Raw genomic sequence first — 16,303 nt, 5'->3', positions numbered from 1 at the left:
TAATCTAGTTTGAGGCAGAGTGACCTGAACACGTTTTACGTGTGAGGCTCCCAGGAGGTAACCTGACCCTAGCCAGATGAATTCCATTCCGCTTAGCTCCGCCTAGCTTCACTCACATCCATCTGGGACCTCTTCCGTTGAGAGTAATTTCTGCACCAGATTTTATGGTAGAGCCAATCAGGACACAGGGCGGGAATTTCATAGATGGGACATAGCGTAGAAGCGACTGTGAGACTGTTATCAGCGTCACGGGTTGGCTTCGATGTGAGTGGTTGAAGTAGCACGTCAATAGATGACGGACAAGTGGCTTATCCAATCATATGCAAGCATTTTTTGATTAGGCCCAGCCTTCTGAAGCAACACTTCAATGGATTGATCCCAGATGGATGAGTGGAGCTAGGTGGAACGAAATTCATCTGGCGAGAGTCAGGTTACCCAGGAGGCAGCCCACAAGTGAACCAAAGCATCTGAGTCCTCCTTGTTGAGAAGGGGACCTGTGTGGAAAAACGTGCCTGCACGTATTCCTAATCCAGTGTAAATTTGGGCAGAGTAATCCCCATTAGTTGTGAGCTTTGACCAGTGGCCTTTGTGTTTCTGTGTTGGATTGTTGTCTTAGTAATTCCAGTAGAGTGGACGCAGAGGTGGCGTAATGGTGTGGTGTTCCATTCCGATGCTCTCCAGTACTTACTGTAGAACTGTGCTGTGGTGGTGGAATGGTGTGGTGTTCCATTCCGATGCTCTCCAGTACTTACTGTAGAACTGTGCTGTGGTGGTGGAATGGTGTGGTGTTCCATTCCGATGCTCTCCAGTACTTACTGTAGAACTGTGCTGTGGTGGTGGAATGGTGTGGTGTTCCATTCCGATGCTCTCCAGTACTTACTGTAGAACCAGAGAGGGTTAAAGCGGAGCGAGAGGCGCAAACGTTCGACAATTTCCGCGTTCGATTATTGCAAGGGGGAGGGGGGAAAATCCCCCTTTATGCAGACCAGAGTAAACCCTCGCTGTACTAATGTCAATGGAGACTTGTGGAATTTTACCAATAAATTGGTCATTATGTCTTTCTGGATTTGTTGAGGGTTTTTTGGAACATTTTGTCATAATCTGTAAGTGTTTGGGATCATTTCAAGCCTAAAAGTGTAATTTTTTAGTGTTCGGATTTGTAATAAAATAACTTAATATCAGACCATGCTGCTGCCAGTTACTGTCCCGTTGTTTGCATGCTAGCTAGCCTCTTAGCTAAGGTAACATTTTAAACGGAGAAGTGTAATTTCTTTGAAATGACAACTAGCTGAATAACATTACTGACATTAGTTAAAGTGGATAGTTTATACTCAAGCGAATTTGGAACAGTATATTAAGTTTAAGCGAAGTCCTTCAACTAGTCACTTGTTAGCGCATATCTGTATTGCCATAGCTACTCCCATCCACTTGTATGGCGTTTTAAGCTAGCGTTAGCTAGCTAGCTAGCTCGGTACACATGACTAATTAAATTATTTATATCATGTCCTAAAGAATGATTCATTGGTATCATACATGATTATAGACAATGATATTGTGAACACAATTATGTTTATCTGTTCTTATTGCTTATTAAGAGAGAAAGTTTATTTAGTGATGTAAGGTGACACTCCCACTTATGCAGACCGGAACTGTCCCATTTTGCTCCCATAGTAACGGATTACGTTGCTCTATCTTGCTAGTAATCAAGGATCTTTGGTAGAACTGTGCTGTGGTGGTGGAATGGTGTGGTGTTCCATTCCGATGCTCTCCAGTACTTACTGTAGAACTGTGCTGTGGTGGTGGAATGGTGTGGTGTTCCATTCCGATGCTCTCCAGTACTTACTGTAGAACTGTCTTGTGCTCTACAACTACAGTTGGTATTATGAGCCACTAACATTACAACATTACCGAATTGGAAGGCAGTCTTTAGTCATGGAGACACACACTCTCTTTTGTCTTTCTCTCTTTCCCTCTTTTTTCTTTCTTTCTTACCCTCGTCCTCGTTCTTTCTTTCTCTCCCTCCCTCCCTCTCTCTCTTTCTCGTTCTCTCTCTTACATACACTCCATCTCTCACACACACTATATCTCTCACTCTCTCTCTCTCTATTGTAAGCAGTTTGTACGTAGTGTCAAGATTTGTTATATTCCATGTACAGATTAAGACTGATGCACTTTCAACAGTGTGTGTGTGTGTGTGTGTGTGTGTGTGTGTGTGCGCGTGTTTCAGTGTGGAGGAGCCGATGTCCGTGGAGGATGAGCGGTTGGAGCGGCCAGCCCTGGTCCCGAGCCTGTTCCCTCTCATGCCCCCAACACTCTACTTCAGCACAGCCAACGAGAGAGGTACACACACACACACACACACACACACACACACTGTTCCCTCTCATGCCTCCAACACTCTACTTCAGCACAGCCAACGAGAGAGGTACACACACACACACACACACACTGTTCCCTCTCATGCCTCCAACACTCTACTTCAGCACAGCCAACGAGAGAGGCACACACACACACACACACACACACACACACACACTGTTCCCTCTCATGTCCCTAACAATCTACTTCAGCACAGGCAACGAGATTGGTACACACACGCAGAACTTGTTCCCTCTCATTCCCCAACTTTACTTCAGCACAGCCAACAAGAGAGGTGTGTACACACACACACACACACACACACACACACACACACACACACACACACACACACACACACGCCCTGTTCCCTCTCATAGATCCAACACTACTTCAGCACAGCCATCGAGAGATGTGTGCGTCTGCATGCATTTGCTGCCATCTAGTGGATTCAAGTTGTTTTGTAATATCACTGTTTGAGAGCTCATGCTGTGTGTGTGTGTGTGTGTGTGTGTGCGCGTGCGCATCATGCAGGTATATATTACTATTACTTGTGCTCACTTCTGCCAATTGGATACCATGTTACAGATAGCTACAAATTGTATTAACATGTGTCTGTTTTGCAGTATGTGTATGTTAACTTGAGCTTTTTTCTTTCCTAATGGTTGTGTTTGTGTGTGTGTGTGTGTGTGTGTGTGTGTTTGCAGTGGAACTGTTGCCTGCGGAGCAGAGGAAGCTGCTGAAGTGGAGGATGAGCTCCGTCACCCCCAATGTGGTCAAACACACCATCACCAGGTCCCACTTTAAAGTCACCAAGAGTGAGTCACACACACACACCATCACACACACACACCATCACCAGGTCCCACTTTAAAGTCACCAAGAGTGAGTCACTCACTCACACACACACACACACACACACACACACACCATCACACACACACACACACACCATCACCAGGTCCCACTTTAAAGTCACCCAGAGTGAAACACAGACACGAGCTTACACAATCACTTGGAGTGATTCACACATGTATACACACGCATGACTGTTACACCATTGACAGCTCTTATTTTAAAAATAATGATTTTCTTTCTCACACACATGCAAACTTCCAACCACAGACATGTTTCCTGGTCTCACTTAAGTCACCAGGACAAACACACCATTACTAGATCTCATTTCATTCACCCGGGGTCAGTAAAACACGCGCGCAAACAGTCACACAGATACTCAGATATACGCTAACACACACACACACACACACACACACACACGTACGCTCACACACATGTATGTACACTGACTCAGACACACTGAGAATGGTGCGTGCTGCATGATCAGACCATGTTCTGCGTTGTATATTTCAGAGAACGATGATTGGCTGGGCTGTTGGGGTCATCACATGAAGTCTCCAGGCTTCAAGGCCATCAGAGAGTACCAGAAGGTAAACGGACCCTGCATGGTGTAGTGCCGAGGCTCGACCACGCAAACCTCCAGTATCTCAGTATAGTGCCGAGGCTCGACCACGCAAACCTGCAGTATCTCAGTCTCAGTATAGGATGTGTGGGGGGGTGAAAACTCGTGGGTGCTACTCACTACACAGATACTGCACCTGCTTGCAGCTATCGCACTCCAGACCCTGAACCTGACTCTTATCTGGGTCACGGCGCCCGTGTAGAATCTCGGAACTGTTCACGGTAGAGGATACCTTGTCCGTTTAGCTGAGCGAACAGATTTTGTTTGTTTGTGGAATCTTGAACAGAAGTGCTGACCTGCCTTGCTCTGTCTGTTATTTGCCACACACGCTTTCACCTTTTCCTCTTACTCTTCTTGTTTATCTGCGCGCTCTCTCTCTCTCTCTCTCTCTCTCTCTCTCTCTCTCTCTCTCTCTCTCTCTCTCTCTCTCTCTCTCTCTCTCTCTCTCTCCTCTCTCTCTCTCTCTCTCTCTCTCTCTCTCTCTCTCTCTCCACTCAGTTGAATCACTTCCCAGGCTCCTTTCAGATCGGACGAAAGGACCGTCTGTGGCGGAACCTGTCCAAGATGCAGGCGCGCTTCGGCAAGCGGGAGTTCAACTTTTTCCCACGATCCTTTGTGCTCCCACAAGACATCAAGCTGCTGCGCAAGGCCTGGGAGGACGGAGGCGGACGCCAGAAATGGATCATCAAACCGGTGCGCACGACCCACGAGAACCAATCAATCAATACTCAATCAATGTGAACAGTACAGGGCTGAGCATGATTTGTGCTCAGCAGCAAATTACTCACCATCCCACCATGCTAAAGTATCATATAGGATGGATTTTCATGACTTTATACTGCTTTTTTTTTTTAAATTAATTATAGAAAATTGTTTTTCTGTCTATGTCCAGCCTGCATCTGCCAGAGGAATTGGGATCCAGGTTATTCACAAGTGGAATCAGATGCCTCGCAAGCGCCCCCTGCTGGTGCAAAAGTGAGTGTGCATGTCAGTGTAGTCAAGCAATCTTGAAAACCCTGGCAGCATGTGCAGCACGTCAAATCAACATAAGCGTGAAGCGTGTTGTTGGAAGCCATTTTTGTGCCAACCGCACGTGGTTCTTAGCTAGACATGGAGGAGATTGAAAATATAAAGAAGTGTGGTGATTTGACTCGCTCATACCCTGACTAGATATTTGAATATTTCGAGCGTTTCGAGCACAGCAGGTCTATGGCCTGTATGTAGTATCCCTGGCTGATGACTATGTCTGATTCTCAGGTACATTCACAAGCCTTACCTGATCAGCGGGAACAAGTTTGACCTGCGTATCTACGTGTACGTCACCTCCTACGACCCGCTCCGCGTCTACATCTTCAACGACGGCCTGGTGCGCTTTGCCAGCTGCAAGTAAGCGCACACACACACACACACACACACACACACACACACACACACACAGAATGGTAGTGCTCACTCACCTGCGTGTTTGTCTGACCAGGTACCAGTCCTCCATGAAGAGCCCGGGCAACAAGTTCATTTAGACTCCTACACACACACACACACACACACAGAATGGTAGTGCTCACTCACCTATGTGTTTGTCTGACCAGGTACTCATCCTCCATGAAGAGCCTGGGGAACAAGTTTATGCACCTCACCAACTACAGTGTCAACAAGAAGAACTCCGAGTACCAGAGCAACAGTGATGACAAGGCCTGCCAGGGGCATAAGTGGTGAGTGAGGGGGCCGCACACACGCACACACAGAGCCTATCTCACACACACACACACACAGAGCGTATCTCACACACACACACACACACACACACACACACAGAGCCTATCTCACACACACACACACACACACACACACAAAGCGCATCACACACACACACAACTGGGCAGCTAACATGACAGTCGTTGACAAAACACAACATATGAGCATTTTACAAGTGTGACCGGCTACAAGGACTTGCTAAGGACAGTGTGGCACAGGACTTGTGTGTGTGTAGCACAATTTTGTGCATGATATCTGTTGTTTGGTATTTTTAAGGTAAGAATGTATTTGCTTGATGGTGGTGGTGTTGTTGTTGATGTAGGGCTTTGAAAGCTTTGTGGCAGTACCTGGGCACTAAGGGAGTCAACACCACTCTCATCTGGGAGAAGATCAAAGATATAGTCATCAAAACCATCATTGCGTAAGCAACTCTCTCTTCACACACACACACACACACACACACACACACACACACACACACACACACACACTTCCCCTTCCTTCTTGCATAAGTTTTTCTTAGAAAAAAAATGGCCTTTATCACTTGGTTTCCGTATTTACGGTGTGGGTGTGTGCGTGTGCAGGTCGGAGTCGTACATCAACACCCTGGTGAAGATGCACCTGCGATCCCCCTACAGTTGTCATGAGCTGTTTGGCTTTGACATCATGCTGGATGAGAAGCTTAAGCCCTGGGTTCTCGAAGTCAACATCTCGCCAAGGTACACCCGCACAAACACACACACACACACACACACACACACACACACAGGCCATGTCATTCCATGTGAACTCAACACACATCGTAATTCAGATTTAAACCTTTTTTGGGTGGATGTCAGATGGTCCGAAACTGCACCCCATGGTGCTTCTCACACGGTGCGGTCACTCAAAGCTCTGTAAAGGATGCCAAGCGTAAGTGTCATCATGTCCTGTAGCATTTGCAGGGCTTACCAGTGGTGTAGTCTTGCTGTATGTGATGCGCTTCACATGCTCTCTAAATATGTATGCCAGATATGTGTTTTTGTTGTGTTATGATTGTATAAGCTAGGATAGGTATTAATATGCTTTTGTTACAGCATATCACAATATACCCACTACAACTAACAGTATACCCACTACAGTTAACTAGACTACACCACTGGGGTTTGCCGTTCTAAGGCACTGTGCCGGATGTCAGCCATGTGCCTGGCCTTTTAAGAATTGAAAATGGACAATTGTATATAACAGCTTTGAAAATGTGTGATGAATTGAAGCACAGAAATTTACAGAGATTTGGTATTTGTAGCTGTTGTGTGTTCATTAATGGTGTGTGTGTAGCTCTTGTGTGTCCTTTACTTGTGTGTGTAGCTCTTGTGTGTCCTTTAATTGTGTGTGTAGCTCTTGTGTGTTCTTTAATTGTGTGTGTAGCTCTTGTGTGTTCTTTAATTGTGTGTGTAGCTCTTGTGTGTTCATTAATTGTGTGTGTAGCTCTCTTCATTAACGTGTGTGTAGCTCTCTTCATTAATTGTGTGTGTAGCTCTCTTCATTAACGTGTGTGTAGCTCTCTTCATTAACGTGTGTGTAGCTCTCTTCATTAACGTGTGTGTAGCTCTCTTCATTAACGTGTGTGTAGCTCTCTTCATTAACGTGTGTGTGTTCCCCGCAGCCTGCACTCCAACACTGCTCTGGACGTGGCCATTAAGGGCCAGATCCGTGACGTGCTGAACCTCGCCGGCTTCGTGCTGCCGCAGAGAGACGAGCTGCTACCCACAGCCTCCAGCAGCGCCAGCAGCTCCACCAGCAGGTCAGTGTTAGCCCGAACGTGCCCCGGGACAGTGCAGTCCGACTGTGCCCCTGGACAGTGCAGCCCGACTGTGCCCCTGGACAGTGCAGCCCGAACGTGCCCCCGGACAGTGCAGCCCAAACGTGCCCCGGGACAGTGCAGCCCGAACGTGCCTCGTTTAGAACAAGCCCTGAGAACCTGCGCACACACACTGCCCATCATTTCCTGGTCAGGGGGCCATAGCACACCTCTGTCAGTGGGGCCCAAACACACCTCAAACTGGCACCTTGAAAATGCCCCGGTTTGTGTGGTCTGAACAGGTCCTGGTCAGTGTGTCCCAAACATGCCTCGATAGGTGCCGTCCGAACACTCCCCGGTGAGTGGGGCCCGAGCACACCCCGATATGGCAGCTTGAACATGCCCCAGTCAGTGTGGTCTGAACAATGCCTCTGTCAGTGCAGCCTAAATATGGCCAGCTCTTCCCTATAATTGACCTGTCGCTAAGCCCCGCCCCCCATTGTTACCGTGTGAAAACTCGGACAAACAAACCAGACTTGATTTAGAAATACATTGTGGACACTGGCAGCTGACAGTATATGAAAGCAGGCTTTGAGGACGTTTTGGTCAATAAAGGATTTACTTTCCTCCAGAAGCTATCAAAAGGGACTTAATTATGCTATGGAGGGGTGTATTCAAAACTTTAGAATACATACAAGGTGACAAGCACTTGTGGCGAGTAGCCGTGCAAATCACCGTGCAAAAACCACTGACGTTAATGCTAGCTAGCTAGCGGAAGATTAATACTAAGATATGTTGGGTTACGTTAATATTTGATGTTGTAAGAATATAGTAGTTGGTTAATAAGCATTTTCATCTTGGGATTTAACAGGAAACCTGTGCCCACATTGTTGGCTTAGGTCCTGCATAGTAGCCTACATTACGTCGAGCTGTTGCAAACGCGAGATACGTCCTGTAGGCTACTGTTGATGAAAATATACCCCGTTTTCTAGCCTCTCGGGGTACCGGCTATCAGTATTACATGTCCCCCATGCAAAACTTTTGACCATGGTTATCCGTCGGGGTTTTTTGAGTTAATAAACTCCATAAATAACCATTAATTTGTCATTTTATGCCTCCTCCCTGTTGTTTCCTATGGAGTTGTCCGAGCTGATGTCCGAGTCCCGGTTGAGGCTGGACTGTCATTGGCTCATCAGCGTTCTAAGGGTGGCGCTCTAGCGACAGGTCAATTGCCACAAAGGAGCTTGAATGTGCGTGGCCTGATACAGCGCAGCTCGAACACGCCCCAGTCTGTGTGGCCCGAACGTGCCCATCTGTCTGGAAGCCCAAACAGGCCAAGTTTTTTTTTTTTTTTTTTTTTTTTTTTTTTATCAAGCTTCCAACCGTCCTCTGCATGAACATGGTGAAGCTTATAAGCTTAGAAGTTTGTTTGCGTGTGTTAGTTTGTGTTTCGTTTGTGTGTGAGTGTGGTTATGGTGTTGGTTGTTTGTATGGGTGTGTGAGGATGTGTGTGAGCAAGAACTAGGTTGTGGTTGATTGTGTGTGAGTTGATGGGGGTATGTGTGATGTGAAACTGGGGTGCGTTCCCTTTTCCCTTTAGTGTCATTGCCAAATGTGATTCTGTAGATTTGAGTTGCACATGCACAAACATTTAAGTTTCATATTGTCACATTTTAATTTTGGAATGTTAAAAAATAAGAGCATATTTATTAGCTCTTACTAAAATGTGATCGAAACGCGACCGAATATCAACAACTTATTTCTGTATCGTTTACCATAACGGTCGACTCACATTTGGCAGTAGCACTAATGCTACCACAGAAGATGCAACTATGCTTTTGTTGAGTTGATGGTGGTGTGTGAGTTGATGGTGGTGTGTGAGTTGATGGTGGTGTGTGTGTGTGTGTGTGTGTGTGTGTGTGTGTCTGTCTGTGTGAGTTGATGGTGGTGTGTGTGTGTGTGAGTTGATGGTGGTGTGTGAGTTGATGGTGGTGTGTGAGTTGATGGTGTGTGTGTGTGTGTGAGTTGATGGTGGTGTGTGTGTGTGTGAGTGAGTTGATGGTGGTGTGTGTGCTGACATGTGTATTTGGCTTCTGTGTTGTAGTCTTTGTGCAGGAGGCCGAGAACGCTGCAAGCCAGAGCTGTCTACCGACGAGAAAGTCAAGAGAGCCTTCTACTTAAGTCAGCGCTTCGCCGACCAGGTAAAGAGACACACACACACACACACACACACATACACACAGGAACTTAGTTGTAGGAACAGTCCACTTCTAAATCAGTTCCACTAACTACTCTCCCCAAAACCGTTTTTTCATTTGCATAAGAACTGGTAGGAGTGTTTATGGCGTCATCACTTGCTACAGGGGTTTAAAATAGTTTAAAATGCGAGTAAATGAACTAACTAGCCTACTTTTTGACATTTTTTTTAATGACCCTCACTGTCGACTGTCGCTTCAAACAAATCCTGATGCTGCATACGTTTTGCTTTTTTTTTGCTGTGGAAAACAGCTGTGATGAAGCAAACAAGCATGCTGGTTAAAAGTAGCCTGACATTAGTCATCAGATTCCTTTGGAAAATGGATTTATTCAGGACAGCTCATCGATGTTTGATTTGTTTATTCCGTATATTTTGCTTACACAGGCAGCGCAGATTTTAAAGACGCCACGGTTTGACCAATGGGTTTGGCTCGTGAGTTCCTATGCAGGAAAGGGAAGAGACCCTGCCCTGAGATTGGAGCTGAAAGAGTTGCGGTCACGGGAACTTAATAATCCCCAAATCAGTGTGGTGCGAAACCGCCAAAAAAAGGGTTATAGGAATGGTATGTACTAGGAACTGCAAAAATCCCTCTGGTGCGAAACCGGCTAAACACACACACACACAAACACGCGCACAGATAGATAGAGAGAGAGAGAGAGAGAGAGAGAGAGACACACACACACACACACACACACACACAGAGAGAGAGAGAGACAGACAGGGTGTCTCACTTACCCACAGTGAAGTAAAGTATAGCAAAATACAAATATATTGGGTGCCTTGCCTTACTTGCCCACTAGATGTACTCAGTTGCAAGCTGTGGTGTGAGTATGGGGGTGACGTGGGAATATAAAGGAAATGCAGTTAGAAAAATAGAAAACACGGTTTGATTTCACAATGACAGTTTGGGCTCCCTACTAGGGGCTAATTTTGAAGCCGGTGTGAAACAGGATGTGTATGTACAATGAGTGGTCCTGGACCAGACACACACACACACACAACAAACTTAATTTTGCTTACTTCAGCTCAGTGTCAGCTTGTGGTCAGGTTGTTTTGTTGAAAGGGAAACCGCTGCCTAAGCTGAGCGATGGAGAGATGCTTATCACACGCACGCACACACACACAGGTCAGTCAGACACACACGCACGCACCCGCATGCGGTTAAAGCTCTGCTAAATGAATCCGTGAAGGAAGAACAGCATCAGCAACTACACTCTGAAAGCTGCACATTAATCCAAAGTATGTTTCAAACAGATTGATTCGGTTATGAAGGAACATGTGTGCATTCGTACTGTGCCTATTTATTATGTTCATATGGGGCGAAACCGACTAAACACACACACGCGTGCACACGTTAACATGTTCATAATGTGTAGTGTAGTGTAGTGGTTAAGGAGCTTGGCTAGCGTGCAGTAGCCTGAAAGTTGTCGGTTCAATTCCTGGCTTCCACCGTTGTGCCCTTGAGCAAGGCACTTAACCCTAAGTTGCTCCGGGGACAATGTGATCCCTTGTAATATAGCTGACATATGTAAGTCACTTTGGTCAAGAAGTGTCTGCTAAATGTAATGTAATGTAATGTAATGTTCAGAATGTGTGTAGATTTGAACGGTAACCTGCGCATGTGCTCCAGGATAAGGCCATGCACACAGCGCAGGTTCCTGTGTTTGTGCTGCACCGTTCTGCAGACGCTTTGTTGTCGTTCTCTAGGAAGTGTTGTATTCTTTGTCTGTGTTTGTCCTGGATGTCATGGTGAGGTCAAGCCCTCTTTAGTGTCGACCTCTGCATTTCTCTTTTTCCGCTTGCAACACTTGACACTCTTTAAGTGTGCGAGCATCCTGTGTGCACCACTCATCAGGGGGCCCAGCTCAGCATTTCTTCTTTCTCTCTCTTCTCTCCATCTCTCTCTCTCTTCTCTCCCTCTCCATCTCTCTTTCATCTATCTTCTCTCCCTTTCCTCTGCCCCCCCCCCCCCCCCCCCCCTTTCCGTTTCTCTCTGTAAAATCAAATCAGATAGTGCTTTATTAGCATGAATGAATAAAGTAATTTATGCCAAAGCTACAGGGTATAACATGTTAAAGGGGTCATGTTATGCAAAAGTCACTTTTTCTGTGCTTTTGTACTTCCATTTGGGTTTCTTATTCTTCTACAAACACCCCAGGTGCGAACCAAAACTGCAGTCTTTGTGGATTAATTGAGAGATCTTAATGTCAGAAACTATCCGATTCTGTGAGCTAGTCAGAAATCTCTCTTACTGAGACGTCACAATAAGGGAAATATGAATGTTACTACCCCAGAGCTATGTAGGCGCTGACTACCCACCTGAAAATTCCCACCCACTAGGTTAGGAACTTTGTGTCCATTTTGGTCATAGCCTATCGTTTCCAATAGTAGGCTAGGCTACACAAAATATCCAAACGTCTTTTACGCACCTGATATCATCCATATTTCAGGTGTGCAAACAGAAACTCCCCAGAACACATCTCGTTCTTGTTGACATATTTAAGCAATATGACATTAGTGGGAGCGGGGTTGGAAGCGACCCAGGCCATCCGGTAATAGGAAGCCAATTTCACAAATGCTTTTAAAATTTTGAATAGGCTACATCAACTTTACTGGGCAGATTACCGACCCAAATAAAGTTTTGTCCATTGTCATTTAACACTGTTAGTTCTTGTTACATCATACAGTACATGTAGGTGTCTGCTAAATACAAAAACCATAGCAATTCAGACGTTTCGGCTAAACTCCAATGACTTGACTATTAGGCTACTTTACTACGAAAATTTAAACAGAACCATCAATGACGTTTGTCACACATTCTTTATTATTCCTGCGTAACAAGTGGCATTTCATCACTGGCAGTTGGAGGCTTTCTGGTGGAGAATCCTCCATCACCCTGTACCGACACTGACTCGTATTCCCCATAGACAGTAACGTTACGATTGTTGTTGACGTAAACATGGAATTAGTTCCGGGGTAGGGCATGGCCAACAACAGTTAATTTGCATTTAAGGCAACAGGCCCCAGAAACGGCCTATTCCGAAAGGGATTGAAACTGGCAAGTATGGAGCTGCTGATAATGTGTAATCTGAGGGGAATTTTTTGCTTCAGGGACATGTTTTGTGCAACCCATAGGTCTATTTTGACTTGTTGAAAAAGAAGTATAATATGGGACCTTTTAATAATCAACTTTACATTAATATTGGTATAAAGATAAAATTAAATAATGAAAGGGGGGAAAAACAAAAGTTTTTGGAAAAAACTCTGGAAAGTCCTTGAAAGGTCCTTGAATTTGATCTTAGCCAAGGTGTGGAAACCCTGAATAGCTTCAGCAATAGTGCTATACTGTAGAAAAGAAAATAGAAAAAAAAAATTAAACTAATATTATATGCCCTTTCCATCTTTCTCTCTCTCCTCTCCATCTTTCTCCCTCTCTTTGTATCCGTCTCTCCTTCTCCCTTCCTTTCTCCATCTCTCTCATATAAAACGTTTGGGAAAACTTTGTGATGAAAGTGATCTATAAATAACATGTACATACTACTTAAGTTACTTGCATGACTGTGACCAAGGCATACAGACAATCATATCTTAGAGAAACAGAGTGTTGCCTTATTGCTGCAGGAGGTTAGCCTAGAAATCTAGACGCACCCTACCGGCAGCAAATGTAATTTGCAGCCATGGTAGTCTAGCAACTCTCCGTTGGCTTGCGAGCGGGAAAGATGAAACTTCTATCAGGCCAATCACAACGTGTGTAGAGTCGGTGACAGTGAATTTCCGTGTGAATTTCCTGCTACTTGAAAGCAAAAGATGGATGCTGCTGCTGGTGAACAGCAGTCTTTGAATCGCGGCTCGAATTAAGCAAAAGTTTGATCAACTAGCCTAGAGTTGTAGCTGGTTGTAACGCTATCCTTTGCGGGCAGAGGAAATTTGAAAGACAACCGTTTATCCCGCCCCTTGGATTGAGCAGTGCCTATGGTAAGTTCCCAGACCCTACATCTTGATGTGGGTCTGGCTCGCCAGGCTAGCAGGAGGTGCTAGTTTCATACGTTAGATGGACACAGTGTTGCCTTATTGCTGCAGGAAGTGTTAGTTGCAGAGGTTGGCTTCCTGCATGGATCTTCCTAGAAGCTTTACAGCCTGAGTGTGTAGAAGCGTCGCTGATTGCAGGGGAGCACTTTCATACTAGGAACATGTCATGTGTGATAAGAAAAAAACAAAACAATGTGACAAGTCAAAATTATAATACCTGTGTGTGTGTGTGCGTGTATCCAGGAGTTCTTGTCGTCGGTGCTGGACGTGCTGACCCCTGACGACGTACGCGTGCTGGCGGAGTCAGAGGATGAGCTGACGCGACAGGGCGAGTTCCAGCGTGTCTTCCCCTCCCCCACCTCCGCCCGCTACCTGCGCTTCTTCGAGCACCCCCGCTACCTCAACATCCTGCTCAACCAGTGGGAGCAGAAGCATTGGCAGAACAGGAGCAAAGGTGTGTGTGTGTGTGTGTGAGTGTGAGTGAACAAGCTCATACTCTCTTCAAGCCCCCTGTGTTGTATGTTGAACCATGTTAGATGATGTGTACATGTACCATTTGTTTCAAAGGTGGGTGTGTGTGGATGTCCCTGTATGTAAAGGTAAGTTTCTTTGTGTGTGTGTGTACCGGTCATCTCGATTCAATTTCATTGATATTGTTTGTGTGTGTGTCCAGGTATTGACCTGCTGAGGAATCTTTGTCAGAGGGGAGTTCACCTGGGCAACCTGTCTGACACAGTCCATCATGTAAGTACTGCATCAACACACACAGACACACACGCAAACTACCACAAACATATCTGTAATATAATATGGTTGGTGAACGCTGAAGTATATTTCAGTGACACCTTATATACACACACACACACATATATATATATATATATATATACACACACACACACACACACACACACACACACACACACACACACACACACACACACACACACACACACACACACACAAATGGATCTAGCTTTCTGCACCTGTTCTTCAATCCAATGTTGATTGCCCTTTAAACATTCCCCTCCACTAGAAAATAGCTAGTAAGAATATCAACAACTTCAATCAGCTGTGTCGAATCAAAATGTTGCATATTGTTAAGAAACATTACATTATTTTTTTCCTGTTCCATGTTTTTGAGCATGTGTTTTTGTGTCTTAATCCAGTGGTCTTCAAAGTCCCACACTGGACATGTGAGGACTGACTTGAACAGTAACCCTTCCACTAAGCCAGAGCTCACAAGGTCTAGGTATGTTAAAGTACAACACACACACACACACACACACACACACACACACACAAGCTGACACTGTTCCAAATGGGAAAAACTGCTGCCTTTTAACCCTTAGAACTAGGGATCGACCGATATGGATTTTTTGGTACCGATACCGATTTTTTTTCCATCAGCCTTAGCCGATGACCGATACAGGCTGCCGATTTTCTTGAGCCGATATTTGGAGCCGATACTGCTTTTATTTTGCTCCCTCAATTTACATCATACAAATGACACATAATTACACAAATGAAGATAGCAAATGTTATAAGTCTCAATTTAAAAAAGGACATTTATTGAACTTGGATGGGTGCACTGGATATGGTTAACTGTGCAAAATGCTTTCATCAACATCTTACAACACAGCCTTGATGATGCATTGCTTGCTGACTATAAGACATAATTCAGGTCAGCACAAAATGTCCTTTGTCAACACATTTAAATAATTTAAGAAAACAATAAGCCTGGAAAGTAGCTATTGAATTAGTGCTTGATTTGTAATTTAATAAAAAAAGACTGCATGGTTTCAATATTTCTATGTCTATATTTTTCTTAAAAAAAACGGCCAGATTTGTCAACCACAGAACATAAATCAGCAGAAGAAAATAACGTGGTGTCAGATGTTTCTGTTCTAAACTGTTCTGTTCACGGCTGTTCTAAACAGCCGTGGCCTACTGGTTAGCACTTCGGACCTGTAACCGGAGGGTTGCCGGTTCGAACCCCGACCAGTAGGCATGGCTGAAGTGCCCTTGAGCAAGGCACCTAACCCCTCACTGCTCCCCGAGTGCCGCTGTTGTTGCAGGCAGCTCACTGCGCCGGGATTAGTGTGTGCTTCACCTCACTGTGTGTACACTGTGTGCTGTGTGTGTTTCACTAATTCACGGATTGGGATAAATGCAGAGACCAAATTTCCCTCACGGGATCAAAAGAGTATATATACTTATACTTATACTACTAAACGGCATCAACGTCAAAAGGTATATAACATACAGCACTCTCATATCGCTGTGATGCGTGTGTCCCACTGAGTGAGACAGACGCACACACAAACTTCTGTTTGGTAGCTGACAAACCACCATTGAACTGGATTACTTAATCATATGATTGACTAGTGTTCGTAACAGCTACCGCTACCGCATGGATACGGATAGCCTACAACTTAGCTATTTGCAGCTCCCTAAATACAATGGCAAGCAGTTTTATAAAAGAGCCCTTTAAGGAGGGAGACACACACACACGCACCACACGCGTCCAACACTCAGCCAGGTGGTCGCTGAATAAAACTCCCACAAATACTACGGAACAACGTTGGCATTAGGCCTACGTAATTATATGACCAGTGTTTGTAACAGCTACCGCTACCGCATG

The 16,303-nt window shown here is 45.2% G+C and overlaps 1 protein-coding gene across 4 annotated transcripts in view; it reads left to right on the top strand.

Moving 5' to 3' along the window:
• ttll4 (tubulin tyrosine ligase-like family, member 4) overlaps positions 1–16,303 on the top strand; it is a 39,960-nt gene that overhangs the window by 11,972 nt on the left and 11,685 nt on the right. For all 4 annotated transcript variants that reach the window (XR_006024415.1, XR_006024414.1, XM_042066923.1 and 1 more), the window contains exons 5-18: positions 2,228–2,340; positions 3,066–3,176; positions 3,730–3,806; positions 4,337–4,531; positions 4,731–4,813; positions 5,096–5,224; positions 5,428–5,550; positions 5,916–6,014; positions 6,178–6,312; positions 7,239–7,376; positions 9,478–9,574; positions 13,903–14,113; positions 14,333–14,403; positions 14,829–14,911. Coding sequence is in view for 2 of the 4 variants with exons in the window: in XM_042066923.1 (XP_041922857.1) it covers positions 2,228–2,340; positions 3,066–3,176; positions 3,730–3,806; positions 4,337–4,531; positions 4,731–4,813; positions 5,096–5,224; positions 5,428–5,550; positions 5,916–6,014; positions 6,178–6,312; positions 7,239–7,376; positions 9,478–9,574; positions 13,903–14,113; positions 14,333–14,403; positions 14,829–14,911 (1,665 nt within the window). In the remaining 2 variants the exon portion in view is untranslated. The remainder of the gene's footprint in view (positions 1–2,227; positions 2,341–3,065; positions 3,177–3,729; positions 3,807–4,336; positions 4,532–4,730; positions 4,814–5,095; positions 5,225–5,427; positions 5,551–5,915; positions 6,015–6,177; positions 6,313–7,238; positions 7,377–9,477; positions 9,575–13,902; positions 14,114–14,332; positions 14,404–14,828; positions 14,912–16,303) is intronic.

The sequence above is a fragment of the Alosa sapidissima genome, chromosome 2, assembly GCF_018492685.1.
Source record: "Alosa sapidissima isolate fAloSap1 chromosome 2, fAloSap1.pri, whole genome shotgun sequence".
NCBI lineage: Eukaryota > Metazoa > Chordata > Actinopteri > Clupeiformes > Clupeidae > Alosa > Alosa sapidissima.
The sequence above is the reverse complement of the archived record's forward strand: the minus strand, read 5'-3'. Positions and strand labels throughout refer to the sequence as shown.